This window comes from Prinia subflava, chromosome 5 (genome assembly GCF_021018805.1).
Source record: "Prinia subflava isolate CZ2003 ecotype Zambia chromosome 5, Cam_Psub_1.2, whole genome shotgun sequence".
Lineage (NCBI taxonomy): Eukaryota > Metazoa > Chordata > Aves > Passeriformes > Cisticolidae > Prinia > Prinia subflava.
In genome coordinates this window covers 4,046,894-4,068,860 of record NC_086251.1, presented here as the reverse complement: position 1 = coordinate 4,068,860, position 21,967 = coordinate 4,046,894, and the positions used below count along the sequence as shown (strand labels likewise).

General features: G+C 44.2%; 1 protein-coding gene across 12 annotated transcripts in view; it reads left to right on the top strand.

Annotated features, from left to right (window-relative positions):
• Window positions 1-21,967, top strand: part of ANO5 (anoctamin 5) — a 55,338-nt gene that overhangs the window by 13,228 nt on the left and 20,143 nt on the right. For 3 of the 12 annotated variants that reach the window (XM_063397601.1, XM_063397599.1, XM_063397605.1), the window contains 7 exons: window positions 2,765-2,812; window positions 9,085-9,129; window positions 10,128-10,241; window positions 15,790-15,858; window positions 16,835-17,119; window positions 17,454-17,567; window positions 20,900-21,015. In XM_063397601.1, coding sequence (XP_063253671.1) covers window positions 2,765-2,812; window positions 9,085-9,129; window positions 10,128-10,241; window positions 15,790-15,858; window positions 16,835-17,119; window positions 17,454-17,567; window positions 20,900-21,015 — 791 coding nt within the window. The remainder of the gene's footprint in view (window positions 1-2,764; window positions 2,813-9,084; window positions 9,130-10,127; window positions 10,242-15,789; window positions 15,859-16,834; window positions 17,120-17,453; window positions 17,568-20,899; window positions 21,016-21,967) is intronic. The other 9 variants (XM_063397606.1, XM_063397600.1, XM_063397610.1 and 6 more) reach the window with 4 other exon arrangements.

The window sequence follows — 21,967 nt, the reverse complement described above, 5'->3', positions numbered from 1 at the left end:
ATCTTCAAGTAGACAAACATAAAATACTATTGTTAATATTGCAAAAGATGGACCAAATGGATTTCAAAACCTTGGAAGAAGTATAGAAATACTTATGCCAAGTCCAACAAAAACCCATGAGGGCTATTTTGGGGAGAACCAGAGTGCATTAAAGGCTTAAGAGTGGATTCTGTACTAAGAGGGACCAGCCCAACACTGCTGCCACCACTGCCAACCTTCTTCTCAACAAAGCTGGATCATTTGAGTCGATTCTTGTTTTGCATGTCATGTTAGCAATCCTGTAGCCCCTTTGTGCTGTACACAGACTTTGAGAAATCATGAAAAAACAGTGTGTTTCCATCACAGTGCTTGCAGTGGGCAGGAGAAGGTGTGAGCACCAGTTTAAAAAGAGTTAATCCTGATGAGTTGAGCTGATTACTTTGTGACAGTTGTACTCAGCAGGGTAGGATCCCGTGACTGACAGAAAAGCGTTTATCAGAATGCACAGGGATGTACAGAGGCCTCTGCCAGCTGTGTGTCCTCACTCAGCTTTGTGTTTCACTAAATGCAGTAAGGTTTGGTCTCTGAGTGAGGAGCAGTGGGTGGCTGTAGCCTGTATTTCCATCCAGCCATGGACTAGGTGAGCAGTGGGTGGGAGGAGCAGGGCATGGAGAGGCTGGATAAAAGCAGGTGGAAGCGGGGATGTGTCAGGGGAGAGGTCAGCAGCCGTAGGGCAGCTGAAAAGCAAGGCTGTGCTGTCCTGGGTGTTCAGCCTGTGCAGTGCTGCCCTTGGTGAGCGTTTACAGTGTAGGACTGGAGAGAAGCTTTCCCCTGGAGTGTCGGAGCCCTCAGTGCCCTGCTCAGAGTGCAGGCTCTGCCAGGAGCATCAGTGGCAGGAGGACAGGACCTCCAAACCCAGCTCAGACTCTCTTACAGCAAGAGCACAGTGCAGCCATTTATATTTGCACTGTTCCTCAGGGGGATTCCTTGCCAAAGAACAGGTCAATCTTCCTGTTTATTTTACTGCTTTCTGAAAAGGACATTTTTGGCTTAGTTAGATAAGCAAATGCCCAGAGATGGCGTCATTAGAAAAGAATGCAAAGATGTGTGCATGTGTTACTGGATGTGTAATCGTGACAGGAGTGGATCTCAGTGATTCCTCTCAAGGAAAATGGTAATAGAAGTGAAAAATATTATTTAAAAGTAAGAAATAGTACTTTATGAAAATTGCATTTGGGGTAGTAAACTTGCTGAAATTCTACAACTCTAAACCAGTGAATGATACTACAATAATAAAATGCTGTTAATATTCTGCTTCTATTGGAAATTAATTTAATTCCACAGAGAGCTATGGCATTTTCTTAATGGAGTTTACACTGTTTGATTGCTCTGTTTAAATCTGTCTGTGGTTTGTGTTCAAAGCACGCAGAAGCAAGACAAAACAGAAGTGTGATAAGTTATTGACAAACAGAATTAGATGGTGAGGAACTGATGAGGTATTGTAAACCATTATTCACTGGAGTGGCAGCACCTCATCTCAAACCCCATCGCTGCTGCAAGGCCCCAGTGTGTTGAAACCCTGCAAACTTAGTTTTTAACATTTTAGTATATGGTAATATATGTGGGGCTAGATGGAGGATTTAGGGAGTAGGCTAAGTTCTTCTTTCACCTTGTTCTTCTTGGGTTTGGATGTTTTTTTCTGGTTGGGTGAAAAGGTCCATGTTGCAGACCTTTGTTATTTGGTTATTGGGCTAAAAGTAAGAATAATAGAGGTATTATCTTATTATTGGCTAGTTGATACTTAAATAACCTTGGAAAGAGTTAGAAGCATCCATTTTCTACCTTGTTAGCTAGAACTGACAGCTCATGAGGCTGTACTATAGGGAAGAATCAATAAGCATCTGAGTCCAAACACAGAACTGTGACTCCCATGCCTTAGTCCTGGCTCTAACACAGAGACAAGAAGATGAAAAACCAGCTGCAGTGGTGGGGCAGGACCCCGGGGAGGCGCTGGCCGTGTGGGCAGGTTGGCTGTGCCTCCAGAGCCCTGTGCTCTCGGTGTTGTGTCACACCTGTGAGCAGCCTGGCCTGAGGATGCTGCACAGCCTCGGCTCCAATGCAAGAGCAGAGAGCGCCCGGCTCTGGTACAGGTGAAGGCAGGGCAGGGCCTCAGGGCAGTGGGTCAGAGCTGGAGCCCTCAGTGCCCCTGTCAGGTGTAACTGCAGTTCTGGTACCCGTTCACCTTGTCTGCACTGTGAGGTTTAGGGTTTGTCTCACTGCTTTGTTCCCAGTCAGTGTACACTCTGTAATAGCCAAACAGCCAAGGAAGGGGCAGCATGTCTGTTCTGAATGCTCAGCCATCTCTGCTGTGTGCATTTGCTCTCTTTGGTATCAAAATGAAATCAATAAGAGTACTATTAACAGATGTTCTTCACCAGTTTATAAGCAGGAATCTGTACCAGTTTGTTTAGACTGTGTTTTTTCCAGTGGAAATGTTGAGGAATACTGTTTAACTCTTAACAAAAATTGTAATTATTAATGCTTAAAAATCAGTATAGACCTTGTGAAAGCTGGTAGTGTAGGCTGGAGACCAAGCTCCTCTAAGGAAGCAGAGATTGGTTTGAACTCTGACTATCTCAACTGAAAATCCATCTGTCACTCAGAAGAGCTTTTCAGGAGCTTAAGCCAGGAGCTACACTGTTTCTTCTGAATTAGCCTTGAATTTGAAAGCCTCCTTTGCATCATCGCTAACATAGTTATGTTTTTCCCGTGATGCCACTGGCAGGGCCTAAACAGCACTGAGACTACTTTACTCATCCCTGAACATCAAGTGGTAAGCAGTAACAAGTATTCATGCTTCCTTGCATGAATTTGTGTGCCGTCTTCTATTCCAGTATGCCAAAACGTCCCTCACCAGAAAACTTTCCAGTTTCAAGGATGCCATCCTTCTAAAATGAATTTTTTCTAGTTGATGAAAATAAGTGTGGCTTTGCGTTTATTCCCAGAGATGACTTAAAAGATAAATTCAAGTAAATCAAAAGTTTAATGGACAAAACTGAAAAGTTGAGATTGGCGGAGAAAACTGGAAAGTTTGCTTTTTTATCCTTGTTTTGTTTTGATGGGATATAGGATGTACTCTGACTCTGGTGTTATTAACAAGTGTGGGATTCCTTTTTACCATGGTGGCCTGAGGGCTCTGTGAGTCAGCATGATACTTTGAAATGTTTTAAAGAATGGGAAACACTGACACTATTTGAAATATGCTGCCTCTTTGTTTTTTTCATTGTAGTAAATAATAAGCAAAGTCTCAGAATAGCCACTCACTGAAATTCACAAATGAGATAACTATATAAATTCTCAAATATATCAGAAAACTTAAAATAATCGTTGTTCTGTGGAGAAAAGTGCAAAAAGTCATTTAAAGTAACTGAAGAAGTACATGCTGAGGTGTATTAAAACTGTCTGCTTGCTTACCTTGGGCTCTGGTGTCTTCCATTAACATGTACGCTCTCCTAGCTTACTTCTTATTTTTATTTGTTCTGTTCTTCTTTAATGTTTCCCTTTACCCAGAGAGGTATTTTATGTGCATTTGTATTTCGGTGCAAAAATCTTGTTGTTTTAAACTGCTTTGAAATGCATGTTTTCAAGCTTTCAGATTTTAACGTGGCTCAGAATTGAAACCTGAGCGAAGGTGAAAAAAGCAGCTTGCAAGTTTTAGCTACAGTAAATACATGGTATTTTGTGTTTCTTTGGATGGGAAAGGTTATAGTTGGTGTGCAGCCTTACAGCCTGCATGAAGTGTAACTGGAAATGGGAACGGGTGGTGTTAAGAATGTTGATAATACACATCTTTAAAGTGAGTAAGCTCTTGAGTTGCATGGATTCCTTCAAGGAAGAATAATGATGGGAACATGATGGAAAGGGACTCGGGTAAAATGGGAGCTGAGTGCATAAACCAGAAATATGCCATTTTGGTTTTCAGGAGAAATATTTCCCCTGTATGTTTGTCTGTGTTCTGTAAATGTATTTCCAGGAACATTTGACTTTCAGAAATACATTTATATAATTTAGATATGTATTTATCAAGTTATGCTTAAGTTAATATATATATGTATAAATATATATGTTCATATTTAACGTAGCAGCACTTAAATCCATGTGTTTTTCCTATAGCATGTTTTAATTCTGTGAAAAGGAGGAGTATATAAATATTCCATGCAAACCGGGGATCTAAGTGAAGGTGGTAACTTTGTTTTTAACCCATTGAATGTTTCCTACCTTTTCAGTTGTGGAGACTTGTCTTGATTCTTCTTTTCTTGTCTTTGATTCAGCTTTAAAACCTTGTTTTTTGTCCATTTTTGTATCTCTGATAGTTTTTCTGCTGTGCATCCCTGATTCATAAATCACATAGTTGTATTTTAATGTAGTTCTTTGGGGTTTTTCCACTGTGTGTTTTACATCTGACTTGCTGTGTGATTATGAAGCATGTGCAGTTAATATTTTGTTGGTAGACTGTATCTTTCAAATCAGCAAAATGTTACAAATCAATTTAATGTTGTAGTAGATTTAAACATCATCTTTTATCACCTTGAGAGAGGAGTCTCTCTTGATGTCCCCACGGAGTTTCCCCACTATTCCTTGTGGGTTTTAAGTGTCATAAAAACAGCCACCCAGTAAGAAACCCTGCTGCAGTGACTGCTCCTTTTAGCAGTTTCCCAGGTTGTTTATGGGTCATGGCTCTAGACTTCTGCATATTAGGGTGTCACCTTTTAAAGATGCACAACTCAAAGGAGCAGGGGATTCTTGTCAGGGAACAGAGATGTCTTCTCACTTCGTCACCAGCACAATGGACTTATCTCTATCTCTGTTCAAGCATCTCCTAAGATCAATATCACTCAGTCCATCACACACACCTTTGTTCAAAATCGACACAAAAACCAGCACAACATCTCCCTAAATGCATATCTTCCCATTTGAAGGGATGTGTTAGTCCAGTTTTTATGGTTTACATTCAGAGAAGTCCAGTCAGAAATGTCCGCTTCCTCAATCCCTCCTTCGAATAATCTTTATCAGTTCTTTCGCTTTATATCATGCTGTCTCTCTAGTGTTAACTCAGTCTCTCTCTCTGAGGGAAGGGCTGGAGTTGTGAAAGGTCCATCTTGCCGAGGAGGGGTTCAGTGTGCCGCTCTGCGGTGCTCGGTGTGCTCAGCCGCTCTGAGGGGCTGTGCTTTGTCCCCCCCTCCCTCAGCCCGGCGGTCACCGGAGGAGGGGAAGGGAGCGCTCCTTTCCCGCCCTCGGTGGCGATCGGGGGGGGCCGTCGCGAGGAGGGGCCCGGGGGCCGTCGCGAGGAGGGGCCCGGGGGCCGTCGCGAGGAGGGGCCCGGGGGCCGTCGCGAGGAGGGGCCCGGGGGCCGTCGCGAGGAGGGGCCCGGGGGCCGTCGCGAGGAGGGGCCCGGGGGCCGTCGCGAGGAGGGGCCCGGGGGCCGTCGCGAGGAGGGGCCCGGGGGCCGTCGCGAGGAGGGGCCCGGGGGCCGTCGCGAGGAGGGGCCCGGGGGTTGCCGCTCCCTCCCGCCTCGGCGGGCACCAGGCCTCCGGCCGCCTTTTCTGCCGCCCCGGCCCTGAGGCGGCTGCCCCGAGGGGAAGGGAGCGGCGGGGCTGGGCCGAGCTGGGCCGGCCTGAGGGGGACGGCCCGGCTCGGTGTGACCTATGCGAGTGGCCGGGAGCAAAGGGGAGGGAGACTTGCCCTCCCTTAGAATTTTATATAGGAATTCTTCAAAGCCGCATCTAGCTTCCTCAATGGTCCAACAGTATGTGAGTATTCAAATATGGACTCGGATGGGCCTCTGTCTCGAAACATTCCAGGGTGCTGACAGGAAACTATTTCTACTTTAACTAAAAACTAAACTGTGTCAACCTGTAACACCTGTGTTTGCGGCATGGACATAGACAGAGCTGGGATATTTAGCAGCAGAGCGCATTTGGAGAGAGCTCTGTGCTTACAAGGTGAGAGCTGTGCTAAGTGACCTCTGAGGATACATTTCCTGTGGATGGATAAATAGAAATCCCTCAGAGTCCCACAGAAGCACACGGGATAAAACAATTCAGGTATCATCTGCAAAGCACGTTTGTTGTTTGGGTCCTGTGCTTCCCCTGCCCCGTCAGGTCAGTGCCTGCAGTGCCCGAGGCAGTGCCGTGTGCCGGGGGAGCAGTGAGACCCCAGGGACCCCTGGCACGGCACAGCCCAGCCTGCAGCGCTCCTGTGCCGCTGCCAGGGCTGCTGCCGCTGCATGGCCCCTCTAGTGGGCATCTCCTGTGGGTGCCAGCCAGCGTCTGCACACCGTGCCCAAACCAGTGCAGGCAGAACAGGCCACGGGCTCTTACAGCCTGACCTCATCTTGGGCTGTGCTTGCTTTCCTTAATCACCTCTGGGTCCCCTGGGCTGTTGAGCCAGGGTTTCCTGCTGCAGGGCTTGGGGTTGTGCCTGAGGTGAGGAGTGCCAGCCCAGGTCTGTGGAGGGTGGTTTGGTGGGACGTGGTCCAATACCCCAGCCTGTGCTGGGTGTCCAGACAGAAATTAGCAAATAGAGAGTAACTAGAACTGTTGATATAACACTGTATGAGTCCTGTAAATTTGCACTTAGGCCACATGAAAAGAAAATGTGCCTCTCCATGACAGACCATTACAGCATTCAGTTAGCACATCTGTCTGCAGGCTGAGTGGTCACAGCTCTTAGAGAGAGAACTAGACTAATGAGGCTGGGAAGCTGTTACAGGATAACAGGAGGGCGGTGTGTGTGTTTTGAACAGGTAGGGTTTGTAACTTGCTTTGTAGCTAGTGATGAATCTGTTGAACTTTTTGAAAGCCCTGGTAAGTGCTGAATGCTTGCATCCACACGATTCCATAGAATCCTGCAGTGAGATGGGGTTGGAAGGACCTCTGGATGGCCAGCCTCCTACTGAAGGCAGGCCTTGCTTCAGATGCAGATCAGGTTGCACAGTCAGTCCTGGCCCAGCTCCGTCAGGCTCTGTGATCTCTGAGGCTGGAGGTGATGCAGTGTCTCTGGGCAATCTGTTGTACCATTTCCACTCAGCCACAGCCTCATCTCCAGCAGGGATTTCTCCTGTTGGGACTTGTGGTTGTTGCCCCTTGAGTTTTCACCATATGCCTCAGGGCTCCGTCTCTTCTGTAGTTCCTCATTGGGTGTGACTTAATTACAACAAAGCTTCAGCTGTCTGTACCGTGTTGGAAAGTTTTAATTTGGTTACTTGTATTACAGGAGGAACACATTTCAGAATGTGTTCTGTGATGAGGTGTAGCTTCCTGTAATAACTACAGGTTGTTGAGGATCATGAACTGCATTCATGCAGCTCTGGAAAGAGCTGCTAAGAAATAAGATGTACAAATCCACAATGTTTAATGATTCACTGATGATGCACTGATTGCAATGCAAATTGCAAACTTGTTATCTGTGTTAAACTTGTAGGTGCACATGTATGCACAAACCTTCATGAATGTGCAGGACTGATCTTGTTCTCCTTGTGAAATCCAAATGCAGCTAATGGAAAGAAATAATTTATGGGTTTAATAAGCAGGCCTATCACTATCCACAATGAATACAGAAGGAGAAGGAAGTGATAAGTATTCCCTCTCTAAAAGCAGATCTGACACCGAGTAGTGCATCTTCTGAAATTGATAGTCACACTTTAATTACTGAGGATTCTGATACATCATGGAAAGGAGCAAATTTTGATGGCAATAAAGATAAAATAGTTCTTCAATTGTATTGAATAATCTAATTATAACTGTGCAACCCAAACAATTTGGCATTCTCCTTCGGCAAGAGCTTTTTTTTGAAGTAAGTAGTGCTTACTGTTTTCTATCTTCTTTGTCTGTGTGAATTTGGTGCAGTAGAACAATTTCTGTGCTTGTGAAGTCAGTGTCTTTGTTAATCAGTGGCTGGGGCAATTGCTAACATTGTAAGTTGTTAGAATGCTCTTTGGGGTTCGCTTGGTGCAATGCTGAATAATTACAGTTCTGTTGATTTGTACAGATGTTAGTGTGCTTCTGTGCACTGTTCTAACTTGATTAACTTAGTGTCTGAACTTGCAGTTTGCATGTAGTCACAATTACACTTGCAAAGAAAGACCTAAACCTGTAAGGACAAAGTAGAAGAGAAAAATGTTTTTTCTTTTCTGTTATTGGATTTCATGATTTTTGTGAGCCTTCTAATCGTGCAAGATGATGTACTCTGCATTTGGAAGCAGAAGTATTTCTGAGGTAGCTGTCCTGGTTTCAGCCATACAAAGTGGTCTAATTGATCTGCTGTAAATATCTCTCAAGAAGATAAACAACAAAAAACCTTAACAGAATAGCTGAAGAGGAAAGGCGAAGAGAGGATGGCAGCGTTTTTAGGAAATGATTTCTTGTGGCTTTTTTTGGTGCTGCATTGATTTGCAACAGTGTTTTGTAGCTCCCCAAGGGCTAGGATAGGAATTCTCGCTAATGCAGGGATGCTTCAAGTATCTGATTTCAGCAGTTACCAGGGTGTCTAATGAAGATGCACAAAGCTGTGCAACACTACTGAACAATAAGATTTTCAATTATTTTTGTTTGATTTCAGCCTGTTTAAAGATGGCATCATGAATTATGTGGATATTCTTACTTGTAATTTTGTCAGCTCTGGAATCACATAGTTGCCATTTGTCTTTTTGTGTCCCAGTGGGTCTGACCAAACAGGAGTTTAACAGAAAAATGTATGCACTGTGCATGAGCAGGTGTTTTGGTACCTTGCTCTACACTCAACACCTTCTTACTGCTCTTTTTAAAATCTGCTTAAGCATCCAAATGATGGCAGGTAGTATTCTAGGAGTCACTCTCTTAAAACATTTTTGCTGTCCAAACAGACTGCAGCCCAGCTTTTGCCTTTAATACAGAAGACATGAGAGTCACATCATTTGCAGGCACTTGTTTTTTTTCCTGATGGCTGGAGGCTTTTCCCAGCTTTACGGGACATGGATTTCTTGCTCGCTGTAGTTGGGGTGTGTGCTTGAAGCAGTTGGTTGTGGGAGAGGAGCAGGGCCTGCTAACCTGTTGTTGGTTGTTCCAGCAGAGTGGAAGGAAGTACAATCTGTTCCTGCGGCGCCGCCTGAGGGTAAAGCAGTGGTGCATGCTGCTGCAGGGGCCTGGGTGCTGCAGTAATAACATGCTTCACTGTGTGACGCCTGGGTTAACTGGGAGCAGACCAGTGCTCTGTGCTTCTCAGGGAACACAGGCATCCTGGCACGGGAGGAGAGGGACAACAGATTCCTAACACTCTCTTATGTTGCTGCTCTAATCAAATGAAACCCCAACTCAGCCCTGTACAGATACACTTTTGCTGGTAGGTGTGGTTGCAAAAATAACACCAGCCTCCCGCAGCACACAGTTACATTGAACCTGGAATATTCCCTTCTATGGAAAGCACTTTGCTGTATGTCTTGTAGGGGATTTGATAGAGCTGAATATCGATGTGATAATAAAGAATATTACCTTATGAGTTAACTTCCCTAGGAGAGGGGGGTCACAGTCTGCTATTTGCCTAACATTAGTTACTGTGGCCTAACAGTGAAAAAGGGGGATGTTGTTACTAAGACATTCTGGCATGTTGGCAAATTAAAATATGACCTTTAATAGGTCAATTGGAATAGTAATTGCCCTGTTACGTTCATATCTTGTATTGGGTGTGGTTTTTTTCCCATGAATGTGAACGCTCAATGTTGAAACATCACCTGTGTATTTTTGTGAGCTGTTTTCATATGTGGTCATTGCTGGGCCATATGTCTCTGTGGTGATTGATGGAGTGAATCTGGTTACACAGAAGAAAATGCATGGAATTTTTATTTTGCTACCTGCTTCAAGTGTTCACAAGTGTTGCTACACTAACATATATATTTTATTTTTTCTGTACCAGTTATTTACATGTAATGCTTGCAGGCATATGCTGTTAATTTTGAAATTATTTAAACTAGACGTTAAAACTTGCTCAAATATATCTTCAGCTGTAAAGAAACTGAAGAGCTGTGGCAATATGGGGAAAGTTCTTTGCTTCTGTTATATTTTAGCAAAACAGCAATGCTTGTTTTTTTATTCATATGCCTGTGTCTTCTACAGATTGATAAAAGACATCAAAGCAAAGATTCTATTTTCTTCAGGGATGGTGTCAGGAGAATTGATTTTGTTCTCTCCTATGTGGATGATCTCAATAAGGAATGGGAAAAAAAGTTGGTAAGTTTGTGTTTTTGAAGTCCTCTTAATTTTTATTTACAATAAGGCAAATATCACTTACTAGCCCTTTCAAATTACTAGACCCATCTGGAATAAAATTTGCCTAAAAAATATGTAGCTATGTGAAAAGCAATTCCATATATGGGAATTTCTGTGTAATTTACTGTTGTTTGTCAGTACCCAATTTGATTAGATTTTTGTGTCTCTGTTTATTGAATTGATCACTCTACTTAGGTTGAGCAATATATTATACAGTGGAGCAAAGTCATCCTAATTATTTTGCTTCTTCATTTAGCAGTCTAGCTGAGACTTTGGAGAAATAGTTGTAAGTATTTGTACATGTAAATACTTTCAAATGAAGGAGGATTCTTCCAGATAAGCCAAGATCATCCAAACAGGATTTAACAATAGCTGTTTTTTCACACTCTTTGCCTGTAGTTAGAGGAGAGATGGATTCTTGGCTCCCAGACTCAGTGCAGTTTTCTGTTAATACTTTTGAGACTCTTTTTTAAAAATACACTCTGAGTAACACAAACAGAGTGTGTCCTCCTGGAGCTTTTCCCTGTGTTTGACTTCCTGTCTGCATTTGTGTATTGGTTCTTCTAGAAGAGCATTTCAGGTGGCTCACAAAGAGCCCTCCCATGTGACAGGGCACAGGAGCCAGCTGTCCCCAAAATGCCAGTTGGTGGCTGTCCCTGAAGTTGGCAGCAAGGCCAGGTGCCTGAATGGTAATGAGAGGTCAGATGGAATCAGTTCATGACACCTGCTTGTTACCTGAGGTCTAACTTGGCTAACATGAGTTCAAGCTAAAGAAAAATCCAGTATAATGAGAGACAGTCAAGACAACAAATTTTATATCAAGCACAGTATTTTTAAAAAATAAGGATTTTTTTTTTGCCTCTGTATTCGCTGCCTTCTTTCCAATTCAGGAGAGGTTGCATTTAGAAGCCAGTCTCCCTAATATATAACTCCAAAGTTTATTTATGATGAAAAAAATTTTTAAAAGGAGAGAGACACCAAAAAAAATGACATTCTCAAGTAATCATTTAATCTCAAAGATAAGGATATCAAAGATAAGGATATCTGAAAAAACTAATTATACCAATGCTTATGACAAAATCATGATCAAAACTATTGGTATTTGAAGCAAAGAAGAGTTACAATAGATATCCTGTCATGTTGAAGTATTTAGTAATTAAAAATTCAAATTTTCTTTTGAGAAATACTGCGAGATGGAGCTATTAAAAAAATTGCGTATTGCTTTCATTCTTTTATGAAAAAATACTGTTTTCATTAAGAACTTCCAAACACAATGCAGTGTAGAACACAGCCCCTGCATCCTACTCTGATTACCTTAATCCTAAATTTGTCATGTCTCTGTGTGATGCATTTCCCAGAAGAAGCATCTCAGTCAGCTGAGATGTGCTCAGCTAGCCACATTCCAAAGATTTTCTTGGGAGACCAGATGATTTGATAGCTATGATTCCATAGGTTGATATACAAGCATACTTTAACAAACTCACGCTGACTCTTTGTCAGGCTGTACTCCTAGCTAGATGCTTTCTTCTCCCCTGGAGGAAAATGCACTTGAAAAAGAAGGAAGAGAAGACCATTCAATGTAGAGAGAAGAAAGATACCCATGCCAAAATTTGTCAAAGCAACTCTTAAACTCTTCCATTAGTCATACTTGAATTATTTAACATGAGGGAAGAAATGAGTGCTGTTTAGTTCATGTTTCAGGTGGAAGGAGAATGAGTCAGATGGGCAGTGTAGTCCCTCACTCGGTGTGTGCAGCAGTTTCCCTCTCACGGCTTTGTGGGTCACCAGGGGCAGGAGGGATCTTTGCCAGACCACAGTCTGTGTCCGTGGGTGTCGTTATTTACTGGAGGATTCACGTGGGACAAAGCCCGGGAGCCAGGAGCTGATACTGTCCTTCCTCTCCGAGGTACCAGTGCACTTCCTGGGAGAAGCATCTGTGCCCTTCAAAAGGCCTAAACACCCACTTCAAGTCGTGTGAGAGTTGATTCTGTGTATCTCTGTTCCTTGCAAAGGGTTTATGGCCCCATGGAGGAAGGTCAGTGGCCCTGTAGATGAACTCTGTGGTCACTGGAGGAACAGCCATGGAGACAGCAATTGTTTTTTACACAGCTCCTGGGGCATCTGCATTTGTCCTGTAATTATGTTCAGCATAGACCTTTATGCAATTAGTATGTCCATAAATTAGTGCAGACTTCCCAAGTACTGTGCTGTTGCCTTTGTGGTACCAAGATTTAAATGTTGATGAACTGCAGCCTCTGGAGTTTGTCTGACATACACTGCACTTGCTATTGTACAGTTAGCACAGAAAGAAATGTTTCTTTCACAGTGGTACAATGGTGCAGTAAAATGCAGCAGCTAAGAATAGAAGTGTTCATAGGAGCAGGATGTGACAAAGGGCTTTGTTTCCTAATCTCAAGGAAACAGCTTTATTCTGCATTTCTAGAATGGGATAAATAACTCCTTTGTGTGTTTCAACATAGCCCTGACACAGATGTAAGAGACAGTCTGCTCATCTTCTCCCTTAGTTTCATGCAGAACAACTTTTTACTTCTTTGATATTCCCAGGTACACTTCAGCTTCAGTGCTGTTTTGAATTTGCCTTCTATAAGCTGCATGAATAGGTCCAAACCACAAGGGTCTCTGAACAAAAATGAGGATTACAATTTTTTGAGACAATACTTAATATTATTCCTTAAAGCACATGTGGAACTATTTCACCACCATCGGAAATGAATGTGAACATGAAAAAATCAATAGAATTTATAAAAATATCTAACAAAGTGTTGATGTATGACCAGGACACAGTCTTTGTTGTCCACAAGTATATTTCTTCAGAAGAGCTACAGAGGGGAAGCCTTGTGAGAGGCTGCTGAGAACACTTGGTTCGTGCAGCCTGGAGGAGACTGAGGGCAAATCTCACCACAGTGCACAATTTTCTTGTGAGGGGAGGAGGAGGGAGAAGCACCCATCTCTTCTCTCTGGGAGCAGTGAGTGACAGGACTCCAAGGAGTGGCATGAAGCTGAGTCAGGGGGTTTCAGCTGACTTTAGGCTGGCAATTAGGAACCAAAGGTGTTTTACCCAGCAGTGGCTGGGCACTGAACAGGCTCCCCAGGGCAGTGGTCACTGCACCAGCCTGGCAGAGCTCAAGCAGCATTTGGACAGCACTCTGAGGCACATGGTGTGACTCTGGAGTGTCCTGTGCAGGGCCAAGGGCTGACAGAATTAGAGAATGACAGAACATGCTGAGTCAGAAGGGACCCCCAGGAGCTGAGCTGTGCTGTCACCCCTTGTTGGACCATCAGTGTTATCACAATGGGGTTTATAGAAGTTATCTTCTCCATTAGGAGGAGCCTCATTTTGCAGTGTGCCATTTGCACTGGCAGGAACAGCACTGCTGGACTTTGGCTCTGGCTTGGTTAATCTCAGTGGGATGCTTCATTGCAGCCCAGCATGTGTTAGATAATAAAGTCTATCTACATCCCACGTTATGGGAGATAGCCACAAAATATGGTGGATGTGATGACTTAAAGAGCTTCCCTCGTGCCTCTTAGACTGCAGAGTGAGTCAGAAATCTATAGCAGAGTCAGAAATACATGCACCAGGCATATATTATTGTTTGCAACAGTAGTTTATTAGGTTTGGGGCAGTAGGCTTAGAATTCTAACAAGTCCACATTAAAAACAACCAGCTCTGGTCCAAGGATACATTTTGTCCATTTTAAGCCTTTGACAGTGATATGAAGAAATCCAATAATTGGCAAGAAAAGGGGGAAGAATTTCTCTTTTTTTGCAGCAGATTGATTTCCTTTAAAGAATGTTTTTCCCATTAACTGCAAAGTACAGTATGTTGCCTGAGTTTCAGGAGAGAGCTTATGGGAGAAGAGCAAGGTAGCCAAAAGAGCATAATTTCCATTAGAGTGCTGCAGTTCATCACACTAAGTGTATTGTGAGGAGAGACAAGGTAGATGGGCCAGACCTTGGGCTGTGTCTGCTCCTGGGCTCAGAGAAGCTGGCTGCTGACAGAGAACCCTCTGGGCTGGCTTGCTTGGCTCTCTCCTGGTGTGTTCTGGAGGAACAACACACAGCAGCTTGATTTGTGGGGAGAAAAGGTAACCCACAGTAGCATCTAGCTCTGGATGCTAGGCTTGAGTGTCAGCTTTTCTGTAGCATCGTAACATACATTCTTGTATCTCCTTTTAGTTGTGTTGTTCTCTATCTGATTATAATGTAGCAAACCAGAATTCTCTCATATGTTTATACAGGTGCTTTTAGGCAGGTTTGTAGGAAAAACAGTGCATGGAAATGCTTTTGTCCCCAGCAGGTGCTAGAACTCAGGAGTTGTCATATTCACAAGTTTATATAGCCCAGTGTCTAATTTAATATCTAGTAATATTTAGTAAAATCAGATGTGACACAAAAATGAGAGGTCACTACCACGGGAAAATTTGAGGGCTGTGAAAACTATTCTTCAGCCTGCCTTCATTTATCTGAGTGGGTTATGCAAACTGCAATGCAAAAATGGCAGTCTGCTCCTCACAGCCATGCAGGAAAAGAAAGCTGGCTGAAAACTATCCTGTTTTGGGTTTTTTAAGCATGTTTGAAAACTGTCATTTAAGACTTTTCAGTAAAAGAAACCTTAGCGTGGCAGGGTTTAGCCACAAATAAATTTGTGGTCTTGCTTGTGCATTTTAAAGAGGGTAGGGCTCAATATTTGGCTTAATTTATTGTTTTTATGGCAGTTCTTCAGCAAAATTTTTATAATTAAGAGGAAATTAATACAGTCTCTCAATAGGAGCAAAAATTATACAGGGAAGGAGAGGAAGAAAATGTTTTTACCTAAAGACAGCACTTAGGAATTACTTAGCAAAAAAAAAAAAAAAAAAGTTCAGGAAGAACATCACAAAGGAGTTGAAGAAGAAACTCCCACAGGTGGTGCAGCCACCACGCAGGTTTGTTATCTGTGCAGGCAGTCCCTGCTGGCTTTATGCAAGCTAAGCACGTGGTGAATTGTTGGTCTTATCAGAGATGTTTGTGAAATACTGCTTGAATTGGCTCTAATCAGTACTTCAATATCTGTATGGGGTGTATCTGTGTACCTAAGTACACAAAATAAATAATGAGATAAATAGATGAGGCTGTAAGCAATCAGCCCTCCACGTGCTCCCAGAATTTTTCTTTTCCCCTTTCTGTTGGAAATGCAGCTGAACTTGAACACAGAAGGGCTCCAGACACATCAGTTGCTTCTCTGATGGCCCAGAGAGCACAGGACAAGAACAGAACAGAACTTTTCCTGCCCGGGGGTGCCCTGTGGCCTGTCAGTGCAGTTCCTGGTGGTTCCCACCACCAAGCTCTGCAGGGGCAGGGTTCTGTCTGCCTGCTGGCAGAACTCACAGAGCCTCCAGGGGTTGTCACCGGGCAGCTGAGAGAAGTGAAACCCAGGGGGTCATCCCTGAGGGAGCAATTAGTTGGTAACTTCATCATTTACTGAAGTGTCTTTGTTTCTCTCCAGGAAAGGAGAAAGGAATTTGAGAGCAACCTGCAAAAGGCTGGTTTGGAGCTAGAAACGGAAGACAAGAAGGTAAAAAAAAAAAAAAAGGAGACAACAGGACCAAAGTCATAGATCTGGAAATTAATAAACCACTTTCTTTCTTTGAGCAAAGTTATAAATTATACTTGTGGATTTCAGTGGAGTGTGCCTAATCTAGGGGAAACAAGGTTAATATGTTTATCTGAGTGCTTTTCCCAGATACATTGATAAGAATTGCAGAAGCAGAATAATTTTGATTCAAGAGGAAGCTTTTGCATTTTTTCCATAATGAAAACAAAGCCTTTGCTTTCATAACAAGAAGGCAGCAAAATAGTTGTGATATGATTTAAATCCACATAAATGGGAAGTATGCTTCCAGCTGATTTTAACCCCAGCTAACAATGAGTAACAAGTTGGGCAGGCACTGAATGGATTAGTTATGCCCACTGGATGCTGTGATTGTGAGGAAGGAGCCTGTAACAACTCGAGGGGGTTTGATTCGTGGTAGTTTGGTGCAAGAACTGGAGAACGTGCTGAGAATTTGACTGATGCAGTCAGCGTGCCAGAGGCTGAGTAAAATAACTCCTGATGAAGTAACATCCATAGGCAGGGAGTTCTTGAGCAATATTAAAAACCCTTCTGATTGCCAGCTTCTCTGAATGCAGAGCAACACTGGACAGCACAGGTGTTATGTGAGGGTATGACAAGATTATTCTTCATGCTTCCAGTGTCATGAGAATTTTCAGACTTCAGTGTCATTAATAATTCAGATCAATATTGTTTAAAAAGCCTTTGTGAGCTTTGAGTAGTGCAAAGATGATTTTTATGAACAGCCAACCACTCAGATGAGCTTTTCAGTAAATACATAGATATACACACAGAAAGTCCTTCTATTCCCCCCTCCTTCTTTGTTTTTAAATCCTTTAAAAATATGTAAAAGGCAATACATTTTACATGAAAAATATTCCCATAAATCTTGCAATAAACACAGTTTGGTCCAGTGTCTGATTCAACTTTCCTGGAACAGGAATCTGAAGATGGCAAGATTTTTTTTGTGAAGATCCACGCGCCGTGGGAAGTTCTGATCACATACGCAGAAGTGCTGAACATCAAAGTTCCCATCAGGGAAAATGACATTCCCCCCATGGTAGAGAACCCCCTGGACTGTGTGCTGTTCCCCCTCAGGCTGCCCGAGAAGGTGATGCACCCTGAGCCCGATTACTTCACGGCCCCCTTCAGCAAGGACAAGCAGGAGCTGTACCTCATCAATGACGAGAGCACTTTCTTCTCCCCTTCCATGAGGAACAGAATAGTACGTATGGGAATGTGCCTGCTGATCTGTACTTGCAGATGTACAGCAGAATCAGTGTTCGTGTGAGGGAGGAGGGAGTGTAGAAACCTGGGAACTGAGGGAGACACAGACAGGCCTGGCTACCTGTGCATCTTGCTTAGAAATAGAGAGTAATTGTTGGAACTGATCTTCTGCATGTCTGCAAGGTAATTGTGCCCCCTGTGTTCTTCTGAAGAAATAGTTGTTGCTTTTGCACGTGGTTCCTGCAGATTATACACAGTACAGATCCATTGTAGGTGTCTATTAAATGGCCTTAAAATAGGGAAGGTCTGAAATTCTCATCCTTGAATCTCAGGTTAATTATATTCTTACACGTTGCCCGTATGGAACAGAAGAAGGGAAGAAAAAATTTGGGATTAAGAGACTGCTGAACAATGGCACCTATACAGCTGCATATCCTCTTCATGATGTAAGTGCTTCAGCTTTCTGCTCCCTCGAGCATTTCCCAGTGTTTGCCCTCTTTTACCTACTGTGGCATTTGCTGTTCCTGGAGATACAAAAATATACTGAAACCTCTCAGTTTGTCCCAGGAAGTGATTCTGTTTTATGACACAGAAGACGTATAGCTGTCAGCCCTGCTGTTTGCCTTTTATGTGCTGGAGTGTTTCTTCCTGGGGATGAGTTTTTAGAGTACGTGTCACTCAATCATTCCTTTGGAGACTTGCTCCATCCCATTCCTGCAGTGTCAATGGCACAGACCATGCAGTGGTGCCTCAGATTACAGCAAGGATGCAGTTAACACCTACTGCAGGTGCATGCATGCAGCGCTGTGTGCACAGGGGGTGTGCACACACGTGCTGGGTTACACAGCAGTGCACACTGCCTGCAGGGAGAGAAAAGCTCCTGGGACCGTCCCCCTGTGGGGCTGGAGTCAAGTGAGCTGCCTGAGCCCTGCAGGTCGGTGTGCAGTGGGGGCTTGTCCATCTCCCACTCAGCCTTGGGGGGCAGAAATACTGGAAAGGTGGTAAAGATAGTAAATACTCTGTTTAGTTGGGCTGCAAGGTCAGGGTTTAATATGACACGTGTGGATTGAGTCAGGAATTCATGGAGAAAACAAGAGAGAGGTGAGTTACAGTCTCTTACACATTTATTTTCCTTTAATATTTTTTCCTTCCTAAATGTTGTTTACTTTTTTTGCTTAAATCTTAAATTCTCTCCATGTTTCTAATAGTTATTTCAGATGTCACCATGCTTTAGTCATCTTGAGTGGCTTATTTATATCTCTGAATTCCACCATAAGATATTTTTAAATACTGTGTATGGATTTATATTTTTAGATATTTGAAAGTATTTTTTTTCCTTAGAAAATAAAAATAAATGAGTGAATCAACATTCCTTAGGTTTTCAGTAGGAAAATTTGACTGATTAGGATGTAGAACACTACTCTAGGCTGTGAAGTACTTTATACTGGTGGGACTAACAAAACCACAGACAGTAAAAAGCAACAATCTCTTCTGTACAACTAAAATAAACTTTAAATACTAAGAAGTCTTAGGGAAAAAATTCTAAAACTTGTGAGACAGGCTCAAAAATCTTTGTCTAAAAATAATTATTTAGTCTTTCAGAATATTTTCAAATTGCAAACTTTAGATTGCTTTAAATTCTGTTAGTTCCTTCCAATTTAGAAACAAATTTTTATGCTTTCTTTTGTGGTTGAGAGACATTCGGAAAAAAGGAAGACCAAGATCACAAAGTGAATAATTAACATAGCCAAATATTTCTAGAAGCAGAGTTCTGTGGCACAAAATAAAACTACCAAAGCTGTCAGAAACTGTGGTTATTTTATGCTAATTTCTAGGAAAGTGGTGCAGTTCCTAAATTTTCTTAGTATTTGACAGTTAAGATAGTGACCAACAGTACAGTCTTAGGAGAGGTGCAGAACTGATGCCTGGGGAAGGCTGGCCTGGAACAGAGACTGGGCACAGCCAGGGGATAAAGCAGGGATTTAGTGAAAGGCCTTAGGGTACACCTTGGGCAGGACAGGGCCTGGCCAGGGCTGCACCCAGGGTAGATCCAGAATGGGCACAAAATGGACACAAAATGGGCACAAAATGGACAAATGGTCACGAGGTCTCACACTTTGATAAGTTTTGGTCCATTTGCATTTTGGGGTTTAATTGTCCAATTCCAGCTCCAGGCTGTGAGGTCCCATCCTTCTTGTTCCTCCCTCCAGCCCACCCTTGTTTGTGCTTTTGGGCTGAAAGTTGTCCTTGGTGTGCAGCAGGAAAAGGATTTGTTTTGTGTCCCTGCTCTGTGAAGAGAGCTTACTAACTCTTAATACTAACACTTAGTTAGTGACTTAGTAATAGTAGGCTCAGAAGTGCGCCCCATGGCAGCACAGAATCAGAAAAACTTGGAAGCTACAACTTAAGGCACAATTTCCCCGTGTGGGCACCCTCCCCGCTGTGCTGTCCCCTCAGTGTGTGTTGGAGCTGTGTGTGAGGTGTCCCCACTGCTGTGCTGTCCCCTCAGTGTGTGCTGGAGCTGTGTGTGAGGTGTCCCCACTGCTGTGCTGTCCCCTCAGTGTGTGCTGGAGCTGTGTGTGAGGTGTCCCCACTGCTGTGCTGTCCCCTCAGTGTGCTGGAGCTGTGTGTGAGGTGTCCCCACTGCTGTCTGTCCCCTCAGTGTGTTGGAGCTGTGTGTGAGGTGTCCCTGCTGTGCTGTCCCCTCAGTGTGCTGGAGCTGTGTGTGAGGTGTCCCCACTGCTGTGCTGTCCCCTCAGTGTGTTGGAGCTGTGTGTGAGGTGTCCCCGCTGTGCTGTCCCCTCAGTGTGCTGGAGCTGGTGTGAGGTGTCCCCACTGCTGTGCTGTCCCCTCAGTGTGTGCTGGAGCTGGTGTGAGGTGTCCCCACTGCTGTGCTGTCCCCTCAGTGTGTGCTGGAGCTGGTGTGAGGTGTCCCCACTGCTGTGCTGTCCCCTCAGTGTGTGTTGGAAGCTGGTGTGAGGTGTCCCCACTGCTGTCTGTCCCCTCAGTGTGTTGGAGCTGGTGTGAGGTGTCCCCACTGCTGTGCTGTCCCCTCAGTGTGTGTTGGAAGCTGGTGTGAGGTGTCCCCACTGCTGTGCTGTCCCCTCAGTGTGTGCTGGAGCTGGTGTGAGGTGTCCCCACTGCTGTGCTGTCCCCTCAGTGTGTGCTGGAGCTGGTGTGAGGTGTCCCCACTGCTGTGCTGTCCCCTCAGTGTGTGTTGGAAGCTGGTGTGAGGTGTCCCCACTGCTGTCTGTCCCCTCAGTGTGTGCTGGAGCTGGTGTGAGGTGTCCCCACTGCTGTGCTGTCCCCTCAGTGTGTGTTGGAAGCTGGTGTGAGGTGTCCCCACTGCTGTCTGTCCCCTCAGTGTGCTGGAGCTGGTGTGAGGTGTCCCCACTGCTGTCTGTCCCCTCAGTGTGTGCTGGAGCTGGTGTGAGGTGTCCCCTCAGTGTGTGCTGGAGCTGGTGTGAGGTGTCCCCGCTGTGCTGTCCCCTCAGTGTGTGTTGGAGCTGGTGTGAGGTGTCCCCGCTGTGCTGTCCCCTCAGTGTGTGTTGGAGCTGGTGTGAGGTGTCCCCGCTGTGCTGTCCCCTCAGTGTGTGCTGGAGCTGGTGTGAGGTGTCCCCGCTGTGCTGTCCCCTCAGTGTGTGCTGGAGCTGGTGTGAGGTGTCCCCGCTGTGCTGTCCCCTCAGTGTGCTGGAGCTGGTGTGAGGTGTCCCCGCTGTGCTGTCCCCTCAGTGTGCTGGAGCTGGTGTGAGGTGTCCCCACTGTGCTCTGCCCGCAGTGCCAGTACTGGAAGAAGGCCAGCGACCCCAACTGCGACAGCGAGAGGTACACGCTGTACATGGAGTGGGCGCGCTTCCTGCGCTTCTACAAGGAGCAACCGCTGGACCTCATCAGGTGAGGGGCACAGGGACACAGCCCCTGTGGGGAGCTCTGCCCCCGTGCCTGCTCCCCAGTGCACTCTGTGTTTGTCTGGAACCTGGTCCTGCCAGGAAATCTGGGCCGCTGTGGAGATCCCGTGGGACCTGCGGATTTACTGGTGCTGTGTCCTGGGAGGACGTGACGTCCTGGGAGCTTTCTTCTGAGCAGTGGAAAATGCTTTGTCTCAAACTCTGGTAGTTTAGTATGGGTACTAAAAAAACTCATTAGTGATGGGTTTTGAAGCTGGTAGATGTGAAGTTCTCTTATCTTCTCCAGTGAGTCTTCTCTCTCCAAATGAACTAAGTAAAAAAGTATTTTATACACAGTAACTGACTAAAAGTTCCAAGTTTTGTCTCTTTGTTGTTAGTATGAAAGTAAACACTTGGAGGAATAGTTTTCAGAAGTTTTATTTTGATTCTCATTCTTTTCCTTTAGTGTATGTTAATAAATTTATCTTTGTACCCTTTAAGATTTAAGCCTACGTTGCTTTTCTCCTGATCCTATCTCACATAGGAAAAAAAAGAGTAAACACTCAAACCACTGCACTAAATTTAGCAAACAAAGACAGGCAAGTGTGAAACCATTACACAAATTGAGCCCCTTTCCACCTAGCCAGTCCTCCTGGAGTCAGGTGTATCAGAGATAATTCAGCTGTAATGAAACACATATGTAGAATATCTCAGATTTTTTAATCTCTGCAAAAGAATGTTAAAGATTTATTTAGCATGTTGAAATTTCAATGCAGACTTGAAAAAATACTGATAAAATCAGTTTGGAAGCTTGATTCTTAGTTGTAACCCCAAATTTAAACTCACGACCTCTCTGATTCAGCTGATGTGATACAACAATGTTGCTTTATTCACAGGGGACAGTTGCTTGTGTGTAACACAAATGGTTGTATTTCTGTGGATTGCATTTTGCTTTTAAC